At 35.3% G+C, this 12,384-nt stretch overlaps 2 protein-coding genes across 2 annotated transcripts; one reads left to right on the plus strand and one right to left on the minus strand.

Moving 5' to 3' along the window:
- The first annotated feature begins 3,914 nt into the window (after positions 1–3,914).
- LOC111377457 (F-box protein SKIP28-like) lies at positions 3,915–5,707 on the plus strand. Its single transcript, XM_023000553.1, has 4 exons — positions 3,915–4,226; positions 4,599–5,100; positions 5,338–5,471; positions 5,654–5,707. The coding sequence occupies exons 1-4, from the start codon at positions 3,915–3,917 to the stop codon at positions 5,705–5,707; spliced, it is 1,002 nt and encodes a 333-aa protein (XP_022856321.1).
- LOC111377448 (glucan endo-1,3-beta-glucosidase 3-like) lies at positions 5,563–10,883 on the minus strand. Its single transcript, XM_023000543.1, has 4 exons — positions 10,473–10,883; positions 6,414–7,667; positions 6,077–6,104; positions 5,563–5,950 (listed from the first exon to the last, which is right to left on the minus strand). Exons 1-4 carry the CDS (start codon positions 10,528–10,530, stop codon positions 5,794–5,796), a joined length of 1,497 nt encoding a protein of 498 aa, XP_022856311.1. The 5' UTR covers positions 10,531–10,883; the 3' UTR covers positions 5,563–5,793.
- Positions 10,884–12,384: the final 1,501 nt, after the last annotated feature.

Below are 12,384 nucleotides of genomic sequence, written 5' to 3' on the forward strand. Positions count from 1 at the left end.
TCTTTCCACAGCTCAGAATCAGGACAGTTAATGGCCTCACCATAAGTATAGGTTCAGAATTTAAGGAGTCAAAAGCAGAAAATAGAGTAACAAGTTCTTCACTGTTGAATCTTGTAGAGGGTCTTACAGTTCTCATCTCTCCATCCCTAGTTAATTGATAAACAACTAGGGTGAGATTTACAACTTCGTTTTCATTTTCAGATTTATATTGTTCCTCATTTATTTCAGGTTGAGTGGGCTCCATCACAATTAGATCATCTTGATTAACAGCATTTTCAGTTTGATTATCTAGAACAGTTTGCCTTATGCGTCCAGTTTCAAAGGCTTTATCATCATATGACCTTTTACAAGGCATGTCATCATCATTGAAGATAACATTTCTGCTTACAATTACTTTGAAAACATTTTGGCATTTGGTCCACAATCCGTACCCTTTAGTTTCCTTCCCATAGCCCTAAAAAACACATTTTAAGGACCTTGGTTCAAGTTTTCCTTCACTTTGATGTGAATAGGCAGTGCAGCCAAAAACTTTGAGTTTCTCATAATCAGGTTTATATCCAGACCACAATTTTTCAGGATCTTGAAAATTAATAGCACTAGATGGATTTCTATTTATGAGATAAGTTGCTATTTTTAGGGCTTCACCCCATAAAAACTCAGGAAGGCCAAATTATATAACATACAATTCAACTTTTCTAATAGGTATCTATTCATTCTCTCAGCAACTCCATTTTGTTAAGGGGTATACCAGATTCTTTGCAAAATGTGTAAAATTCATAATTGCAGAACTCAAGTCCATTATTAGTTTTTAAGGCTTTGATTTTCTTATTGGTTTGATTTTCAATCATAGTTTCCATTGTTCGAAGGTTTGGAAGGTATCAGATTTTTGTTTTAACAGAAAGGTCCAAATTTTTCTTGATAAATCACCAACAATAAGTAGGTAGAATCTAAATCCACTAAGGTATTTACAGTTACTGGCCCCTATAGGTCAGCATGCAAATATTTCGAAATAGAAGTAGATTTGTGGATACTAGTTTTGAAAGATAATCTTTTCTGTTTTCCAAGAATACAATTTTCACAAAAGTCCAAACCTTCAGTTTTATCATTTCCAAAACAATCAAGTCTTTTTAAAATCACCAGCGCCTTCAAATTAAAGACTTATTTAAATCAGAGTTTATGGCTGCAAAGCAATTACTTGCTACAGGTTCAGCAAGAACAAGATATATACCATTTATTTTTGGAGAGGAAATCACACGTTTATTTCCTTGTTGGAGCCTTAAGAGGTTTTTATGAATCATGATGTTGTATTTATCATCAAGCTCTCGTGAGGAAATAAGGTTTCTTTTAAGTTTAGGTACATATCTTGTATTTTCAAGTTCGAGGATATAGTTATTCTCTAACTTTAATTCAACTTTCCCAATACCTTTTGTTTGACAACTCATATAATTTCTCATCTGAATTTATCCTCCGCCAAGGTTAGCAAATTTAGAAAAACAATCTTTTGTGGGACACATGTGAAAGGTATATCCAGAGTCAAGGACCCATTCTTTTGAGTCTCTTCTGGCAGTACTCACAAGAACCACACCCGAAATATCATGTTCATCTTTGCAAGCTACAGCTGCAGAATCAATAAAGTTGTTCCTCTATTTCATATCAGAGATTTTCTTGAAGCAATCTTTTATTACATGTCCTATTTTTTCATAGTAATAACATTTTCTAATATGGTTCTTAACCTTCACATGATTCTTATTCTTTTCTTTGGATTTGGGATTCTGAGATTTCCATTTCTTATGGAAGTTTGGATCATACAGATTTTGTTTCTTGTTTTGATTTACTCTCTCTTTTATGTGCAACCCTTCACTGTACTTAGATTCTTTTGATCCAGCCTTTAGTTCAAGTTCTTTATTCCTTAAGGCTGCAGTTATTTTGTCTATAGTAAGTTCTTGACCCCCATATTCCAATGCATTTATGATGTCTCTGTATTTGTCACTTAAAAAGTTTAACAGAGCAACAACTTGTTGATTATCAGAAAACTTTTCATCACAATTAGTTAAGTCCTGAATCAATTTAGTAAATCTGTCAAGATTTTCTTCCAAATTAGATAAGGGATCAAATCTGAAGTTATAGAATTGCCTTAGGAGATAACATTTGTTAGGGATGGTTTTGGTTAGATATAATGTTTCTAACTTAGTCCATAAGGCCTCAGCAGAAGTGGTTTTACCTACTTTTCTAATGACATTATCAGACAAATGTAAGAAAATTGTACTTCATGCAATATCACTTACCTCTTATCTCCTATAAACACTTATTTCTATAGCCCAGGTTATATCCAGGGCTACAACACACTTTGTTGTAGCAATAAGGCTCTCATTTTTTGGCGCTAGAGACTGAAGTCTCCAGTGCTATTCCAAGTCTTAATTTCGAATTTATATATAGTAGACATGATGACAAATATAGGCACACGATAGTAATCATACAACATACGGAGTATGATGATTCAAGTAGCTTATAAAACTAATAGAAGTATGAAAAACTAATAAAAAGAGATACAAGATCCTTATGCCTACTTATTATGCAGATCACAGAATCAATGAATATATTGCAATTCACCTAGTAAATAGTTGATTCGAAATGGTTTAAGAGCTAGTAATCCTTAATTCCACTACTTCCTCATATTTCCAGATCCTCGTAAGAGATTTTGGACAAAGAAAAGTAATGGGAATTACTTGCCTTAACAACCAATTTCAAATTCAACAAACAGTTAACAAGTTTAAAGAAGGGGGTTCCAGAAAATACCAGAGTGTGAAACTTGAATATTTCAGAATAAGGGAAGCTCCGAGAGAATACTAGAATCGGACCAAGATTTACAGAACAAGTTCAAGAAACCAATGAGTCACCAAGACTCAATACTAATTCAGTAGTGAGTGAAGAACTCAACATGAATCGAAGTGAGTCAGCTCAACTCGTCAAAACTCAGCACGAGTCACAGAACCAGTAAAACACAAAAGATGTTAGTATTTCGAATAACCAGAAACTCAGTAAAAAACAACAAAACAAATAGAGTCGAAAAATCGAGTTATAACAAGTTTTGAGAAAACAAATTTTATTTCACACACTGATACGATCTCCATAAGATCCATAACGTAGGGTTATCTAAATTTTTCACACAATAACTCACTCTGATACCACTTGTGAGGCCCAGATTCGAGTTATTTCGTGGTTTAAACGATTTCAACCAAAAGTAATTGCAAAAAATTAAAAGAACACAAAGAAATTTTTCAACCTTTAAAGGTCCGGATGTTCAGTCTTGTGAGAGCATCTGCAATCAGATATAGCTCTAGATCCACTAAGAATAACCAAGAAATCGTTACAATATAAATGAAGAAACCATGTGTTTCTTCGATTTCTCTCTCGTCTCTTTCGATCGGTAATCACACTACTCAATCTCAACAATAAGAGTACTAAAATCTCATATTACAACTCAAAATTGAAGAAATCACAAAGATCGATTACAGATTTCACAGAGAGAACAAAATCCTAACTTTCACTCAGAGAAAAGGAAGAGACGAAGGAAAAAATCTCACAAAGCGTCTGGAAGAAGAAAACAAGAGAGCCAAGACCAAGTTATATATCGGGTCATCTGAAAGGTTACGATCCAAGGGACAGCAACCAGCCACGTGTACGGCTGACACTAATTCCTTCAAAGAGGCAAAGTCCCATTCAATCAAAGTGTGCTTACTTTAAATCTTATAAACCCAAATTAGACAATCCAAATAACAATTGATCCAACTAGGCTGGCCAAGAATTGTGAGGCAGCCCAATTACAATTAACAAAATTCCATACACGACTTGCCCTGCTTCATTATCCTTATTCATAAATATATTCCTCTCTATCATATTCATTCCAACAAACCATGAGTACTTGTTCTGAATCAGGTCCACCACACGAAGCCCTTTTCTTCGTCTTAGCTTTTCTTCCTGTTTTTGAGCTTGTTTCGATGAGTCAAGTCTGCAAATCACTTAGAGATGCTATAAAGAATGACATATTGCCATGGCTTAACGTAATAGTCGAACCGCCTTTGAACAAGCGTCTTTCGGATGAAGTTCTGATGAAAATTACGTCAAAAGCCAACGGCCGGCTAAGGTTTCTGGATCTGAAGAACTGTGTGAGAATTACTGATGATGGACTTCTCAAGGTTGTAGAGGAAAATCCCTTTATCTCAAAGGTATGATTTGCTTATTGGGAGATATGTTTGCTAATTTGAGTAACGATTCATGCACGATTTAGTATTTGATTGTAAAGATTATTTTCAATATTTTTGTTCAAATTTCGCGAGAAGATATGAATGGGAGGAAAGATAAGATTTGGTTGGTGTTGAATCGTTCTAATTTACTTGTTTACATGATATTTTGATTAGTCAACTCAATTATTTGTCATACGATCTGTCTGTAAATGATGAGCTACATTAATTAATGAAGTTTATATTATCAACACGATATTTTGTTAATTCAAGCAACTAAGTTGGGTGATTAGTAGTTTTTGTACACAATAAACTGATTCTTTTAATTTTTTTCTATGATTTATCTTTCATTTGCAGCTCTATACTCCAGGCTGCACAAGCATAACCCCTAAGGGATTCATTAAAGCAGTGAAGTTGCTAACAAAAGACAACCACAAACTAAAGAGCCTAAAAGTCACTGGCATCTACAACATGAAGAAAGAAGACCTTGAAACGCTTCACAGTTTACTAGATTTGAACCAAAAACAGCAAAAGAAAAGGACGATATTATATCACGACTACAATAAATGCTCGAGCCTTAGACACAAATTCGAAGAAATTGATGGTTCAGTAGACGTAGATGTTTGTCCCCAGTGTTACGAAGTACGAATGGTCTTCGACTGCCCTGGAGATTCCTGTCAACGGAAGAAGCAACATCAGAGAATTGAATGTAGGGGATGCTACAACTGCATTCCGAGGTGTGAAGAGTGTGGCCTTTGTATTACCGGTCAAGAACTCGCAGAGGCAGCTTGTGCAGAAATGTTGTGTTTAGAGTGTTGGCTTCAGCTCCCGAAGTGCAATTTCTGTAACAAGCCATACTGTAACCTACATGCCCATCAGGGCTGCAGAATGGAGGGAATAATATTTTTTAGAAAAATGAGTGGTTGAAAAAGAAGGAAAAATTTTCGATTTACGTATAATATTATTTTATGGAAGCTTGTATGATTGAAAATAGGAAAGAGAAAAATGGAATAGAATGTAATTTAATTTAATGAGATCAAACAAATATAGTCATGCGAGTTCTACTGTAGCCATTTCTAGGATTTCACATTAAAAGACAGCTGCTTTATTGAGTGGGACCCACTTACTGTTTATAACATTCTAATTTACGCTAAAAATCTGAATAGAATCGGTCCAGACATGCACTTAGTTTGGAATTTGATCATTCAGGAAATTCCATTAAAGCACAAGGCATCTAAAGGAAAACAGATTCATGGACTCGGGTGTCATTCTTTACATAATCAATGAATGTGGTGGACACCAAGTGTACAGATTACAGAGATTTTTCTAATAAGAATTATCAAATTACTTTTTAACCTAATAAATTGGGTTGTTTTTACAAATTAATGAACCATTCTACACCAAATTACCAGACAGCTCTCTCTGTCTTAAATGACCGCCACACCTTACACTACTTGGAGTGGTAACAAAACTGGGTGTGATAAGATACACAGCAAAAGAATTGTTTCGAGGTGTCAATTCATTTACAAAGATGCTTGATAACGAAATACTATTACAAAAACGTAGCACTCCAGAGTAGAATGCCAAGTACCACTGAGCTCGTGAATGCATCACTGCTGCCGAAATATCTTGAACGACAGCCAGATGCGGTAGAGTTTGAGGATGGAACAGGGGAGGTGCTATTGGTGAAGGTGCCATTTCTTCTACCACTATAAAAAATAAAAAAAACAAAGAAAACTTTTTTCAGAGGAATTCAACCGTGTAATGGAACTCCGACATTGTGAAAAGATATCAGAGCTATTTGAATATCCAATTTAAGTTTAATCAGTTCATACCTTCCGGGAAATATGCAAGAACCGCGACCTGCATCAGAACAATAACATTAGTAATCCCAACAAGTAGATGGGATTTTCAATGCTCAGCAAATGAGTAGGGAAAACATTCAAAACTCATAATTTCACACAATAAGTATCTCAAGTATTAAAACAAGATATTAAAGCAAGTGGTTTAACCAGGTTTCATGTAAGTGTGAAATGTTTTTAGTGCCTTCTTTAGTGCTCATCTTAAATGTATTCTCTTTGCACTAATTTAATTATATCGCCGCAGTTGCAAATAGCACAAAGCAGTAATTGTTAAATGTGATCCAGAAAGGAAAATATATTGGCCACATACTTGGATCTGTGGTGGTAACAGCGGCTACCCCGTTGAAATTGCAGGTCCCATCAGCCATAACCATCCGGTGATAGTATGCATCGAAAGCATATGATGCATGTGCACTTACAGTATCTGGTTCATAGCAAGGTTGCCCTTGTAACAGAGGTGAACAATCCACTTTCCCAGGTCCACAAGCCCAATCTAGGGCAGCTTGTAACATCTTGCGGTCAGCACCTTCCCTTGCAACACAGAATGTTTGATTTGTAGTATCATTTGCCAACACAGTCCCAGAACCAGTCAAGCGTAGGATATAAATTGGCACCCCATTGGCATCGAAAAGCCCCCAGTTCTTCTCTGAAATAGGCCCAGGCCTAAGATCTTCATTGTAAAGTTCATAAATGTATGTACTAATCGCAATCCCAGGATGCTTGGGAGTCCCCGTGTTGTTGAGAACATGTCTGATAAGGTTACTATTATAAGTGTTGGCGTTGTCAAGAGTTGCATCTGGTTCAGACGAGTCACCCTTGGAAGGCCAACCTGATTCGGTTACAACAATGGGAATGTTAGTGAAGTTCACATAGGACATTGCAAAGTATCCTGCATCAATGACTGCATCAAAGACGTTTGTGTAACGCAAAAGTGTATTAGGATCAACAGCTTCCTTGTTAGGAGAGAGTGGACGAAATAGAGCATAATCCAACGGAATCACACCGTTGGATTTCATGTAATCATAATATGGATACACATTAAGCATAAGAAAGGATCCAGTAGACTGCAAAAACTTGAGTAATGGGACCATAACAGGGTCCCAAGAGCGGTTAAAAAAAGCTTGGGAGGGTGGAAATGAGTCGAGGATTATAGAAGAAGGATGTGGTGTAGAAACTTTAATTTGGGAGTCAAGATTTGAAGCAACGAGGGCTGAATGAATGTATTTCATGGCAGAAACTAGAATTGTAGCAGCATTTGGAAGGGTGCTTAGGACTTCGGATCCTACAGCGATGGCAGTGATGTTCGTGGCAGGAACATGTGCAAGAACATTGCGAGAAACCCAGTTGGCTGCAGTTGCATTAGACTGCCCAATGCCTAATAGCTGATCGTTGGGAACAGATACAGTAACTCGTATTCCAGTATTAGCAAGTGCGAGTAGCATGGCTCGGTCTGCATCATAAAGCCTGACATGGTGAATTTGCTGAGCTTTGAGAAGAGCCACCACCTGGGTTGGATTTGGCATGTCAGAGAGTGCTGTGCCTATATTTACACCAATGAAACCATCTGCAGAATAGCAAATAAGAGAAATTAGGGGAATGGGCAGATCAGCAAAAGACACTGAATGTAACATCCAAATCGGTAAACAAATAATGGACATGAGACTGTGTTTGTCATATCAAATAATATTTGTCCAGGACTGATATTGACTAGATTGGCTAAGTTTCACAACTTAGAATGGTTAATTACATTGGCAAATGAATACCATAATCACTTATAAGTAATTACTTCAAACGCCAACACTAATATTGACCAAAATGCGGGTAACCGTCATGTAATCATGTAGGTCTATCTAAAGTAGAACATGTGTAATTTAGTTCTAAAACAAAACATTACATGGTTCTAATAGTGTAATATATAAAAGAAAGGCAAAAAGTAACCACACTCATAAAAATAGAATTCATTTTACTGCTTTCCTTGGTTATTAAATTTGGGCTATTCATAATTTATTCCTCAGATGGTGATCGTGATAAATTCCAATATCTTACGCTGCGGAACGAACTCTTCTATCGTCTTGCATTTCCTCTGGTGGTCAAAAAGATGCCCTCACTTAGAGGAAGGAATAAAACAAAAATTAACTTAAATTCGAGATTGTGAAATAACTCTAAGAAGAAAAAAGAAAGAGTTAAGAGATCCTCCTGGCATAACACTACTAATAATCAAATAGGTCTCCTGGATCAGACTACAAGAAATCCTCAATTGTAAAAATTAAAGCTTGATAGATCTCAGGTCGTATATGGGAAGAGTTCTTATGTTAATATGATATTTTATTTATTTATTTATTTAGATATTTATTTTTTCTAATGTTTAAAGATCAATATACAAAATCAGCTTCAATTTAATGCGAAGTCAAAACTTGAGGCTTCTTGAAGATTGTATTGGAGAATTATTGATACTATCGAGTTTCATGTTTCTGCCATTTGCAAATTTGTATTTCCATTATTAAATCAACATGTCCTACTTTTAAAAATCAAAAATAATTTTCATTTTTTTTTTTTTTTTTTTTTTTTTTTTTTTTTTGCAGTTTCCCATCATGAGCCACATAATTATCCGTCATCTAGAGTTTTATGTTCCTTATAAGTGACAGAGGACTCCATTTGCTCTTTTACAGAAGGAAACGCCTATCATATTGCCAAAAAGCTGCACTACGCTTTGTCGAAATTAACCGGTAAGGGATCACTACCACACACTAATCATATAAATTATGATTTTTAGTACAATTGTTTTTCCTTGACCAACTAAAAGTCATAAAGAGGCAAGCCTTTCATGCTAACAGTCTAGAACTTTATCAAAAGCAAGAAGAATATGAAGATTATAAACGTCCTCTTTCTTTCCTCATTTAAATGTCTTGGATTCAACTTGAACCTAGTTTCAGGTGAAAGCTGAAATGGTAGAGATTTCATATAACTTCTCATTGTACTCTAAAAACTAGTGACAAAGAGTCTTTGTTAATCGCAACATGCACTCAACGAAGGGTCAGGATTTTAAATATAGAATTACAACTTCTAAAAAGTTGCTGTATTTAACAGATTTCCCAGAAAGGAAATGCAGCACTTAAACAAGGACAGAGGCAGTAACAAATAGAAAGACGTGAAATGCAAAATACAACTACATATCGAATATGGGTTCTACATTGTGGAACAATCGGATCTTTAACTACAAATATATTACCAGCTTCTGCTCAATTATAGAACTTTTCAAGTTATTGAAAGGTGAAACTTTTACAATATTATAATAATTCCTTCTTTCTATCATGGCCTGCAATACCCTTATAAGGTAAGATCAAGGACAATAATAACATATTCATTGAAAGCGTTTTCCTAATAAGTCAAAGGGAACTTATTATACTATTACAATTCACTGAAAAAATTGCTTCAATTGTTTAAAAAAATAATAATAAATAAATAAATAAATAAAACCTGCTGAAGTAAGATTGCCTTATTACTCTAAAAAGTTCATTATTACTATTAAGATATAAGCAATTTCGTATTTGAAAGTTCCTAAAAGTTAGATCTAAACAAAATAGGAGGTAGTCCATGTGCATAAAAACCAGTAAAGACAGAAGAGTTCTTCATAAAATATGACAATGCAACTACTGTGACATGGTAACATGTCAGATTTCAAACTACGAAATGACTAAATCGCCCTTCAAAGCAAACTTCTGTTGGATCTCATTGGGTGTTATGGTCACAAAATATTTTTATTGCATAATATACTTTCTATAGACATAAAAGGACACCCACATGAGCTGGTTAGCAATAGAGCTATTTCCAATTCTTGGTAGGGGACACATTGTAGAATGTAGGATATCAATAATGCTAGAAGAATTTACTGCAGATATGATCCACCTTAGAAAGAACTTCAAGGAAAAAGAAAATTTCTAAAAAGTAAGATTCTTATTTCCTCTAGAATAATCCTCATTTGGAATGTAAAATGTGAAGTCAAAGAAGGGCTAAACTAAAGAAATGTACTATTATTTCAGTAATTCTAACTTTGCCTACGTCAACTATTTACCCCTTTTCCACTAGCTTACATTTGGACTTCATTCTGAAAACCTGTTACAACCCAATTTTTAGTGGGCATATTTCAAGAACTGAACATTTCAAAGTAATACTCAAGCTAAATATCATTAGTACAAAAGAGCACTTTTTTTTCCTCAAAATACAAAGCCCAAATCAAAGCCAGCAACAAAAAACACTTACATCCAAAACAAGAGATGGGGTTAACTGAATAGAAATAAATTGAATGCAGAATATAAAAAACATAGAGAAAAAGTTAAGAGAAGCAAGATAAATGAGAGAAAACACTGACCTTCATCAGCAGAAGCAGCAGATACTACTAAGAAAAGTGCAAAAACCAGTAAACCCATAATTTTATTCTTCCTTTATTTTTTGCCCTTCAACTTCAAAGCTTCAATCTTGAAAAACATGTAATTAAACAGCCTGAAGCAAATCTCTCAAAAGGAAATATTTATAGGGAGTGAAAAACAAATGCTGAGGTATCTGCTTTTGAGGAAGGAAAGTGTTAAAAAGAGAGAAGGGACTATGAAAAACGGTCAGAGAGGGAATTATTGTGTATATATATTGATGTTTGTATTGTACTTATCAATCTTGGGGTATCGAATCGACGGTCCAGATTAACATATGCTGTCTTTTTCATTTTTTTTTTTCCTTTTCTTTTTGGAAGTTTACAACAGATTGAAGTTCATGAACCCACCGTGGACCAGAAAGTTCCCTTCTTTTGGCCTCCTGGGATTTAATAGAATTTACTGCATTCATCTATGGGTGAAAAACAGTAAAATCTGGAGATAGAGAGTTGGGTGGAAGTGGGGTTGGGGTGGGGGTTTGTTTTGGGTTTTAAATACAAAGATTTTGAGACAGACGAGGAGCGACATTAACTGGATTGCATTCAACGGCCATCGTCTACAGAAAGTTTAGTACTGACTCGTGCATTGAATTATTAGTTTTTTAAATAAGTTGTAGAAATTGTTACAATAATGACAAATATAACGTAAATTTCAATAATATGGGAGATGCAAAGCGACGGATTTGTAAAACTTAAAAAAATTTATTGACACGCTAAAAATGCAGCCCAATTCGAATAGTCTAAAGAATGAAGTCTAACTGGACAATTCAGAATAAATGCCCAAATAGGATTATTAATTAATGCAGTGGAAGCCCACGAACGCAGTAATACCATCGCGCAAATTTGCAAGACGCCCAAGATCTGAGCGAATGAAGTGCCTTGCAGTCGCCCAAAGTTATGACCCTGTTCTAGCCCAAACCTTCGAATCGCCCGGGATCTTAGCAAACATAAGATGTTATGGTTATCCAAAAATACAATTATCGAATCAGTTATTGGGTAATCTTATTACATTCCACGATTCAAGGATATTCAGTTGAGGACGGTTGAACGACAAAAAGTAATGGCAGCAGTTAGAGGCGGCAGTTCCACGATAAGTTGGCCACCATGAAGAAAATGGACAGTTATAAAGCAATTAAGCGATTTCTAAGCAATTGCTCACAAAGAGAGCATCAAGAGAATATAAAAGGAAGAAAAGACATAGAGCAAGTACTCCGAATCAAATACTCTCAAACAGAGAATATGTAATTTCAATTCCTTAGTTTAGACTTAAAACATTTTTTTAAGTACTCGTGTTCTTGCGCCCCTTTGAGGCATTCTGTTTAAATTTCAATTGTAAAGTCATCACCAATAAAACACCCCTTTTTGGGATTTTGTCTCAAGAGGTTTGTTCCTTTCACAATCGTCTGATCTCTTTTTAATTGTTAGCGACAACCCGCACGAAACAATTTGGCATGTCCAGTGGGACCTTGGTGTTTGGTGTTAAAGATACAAAAGGTGAAACAATATATCTCAGAAATCCAATAAGGAAGCAGCAAGTCAAGGAGGAGTTCAGTCTGTGATCGAGCGATATGAGGAGTAGCATGGCTCTCCATGAACAAATGGACAGAATCAGAGCAATCACAGTCGTTACGAACCAATGACAGAGTTGAGTCCTCGAACCATGCGTGCATTACTCGAAAAATTCACACAAGATGTCGTTGAACAGGTAAATTTACGAAATATTCATAATATGGAAAGATTTACCCAGAATGAAAATGCACATTATGACAACATGACCAAACAACTAAATACTTTGAACGAAATAATGAATAAGTTAGTAGGCCAAGTTTGTTAGCCAGTTGTGCCTCTTACAAACCAC

The sequence above is a fragment of the Olea europaea genome, unplaced genomic scaffold (genome assembly GCF_002742605.1).
Source record: "Olea europaea var. sylvestris unplaced genomic scaffold, O_europaea_v1 scaffold1657, whole genome shotgun sequence".
Lineage (NCBI taxonomy): Eukaryota > Viridiplantae > Streptophyta > Magnoliopsida > Lamiales > Oleaceae > Olea > Olea europaea.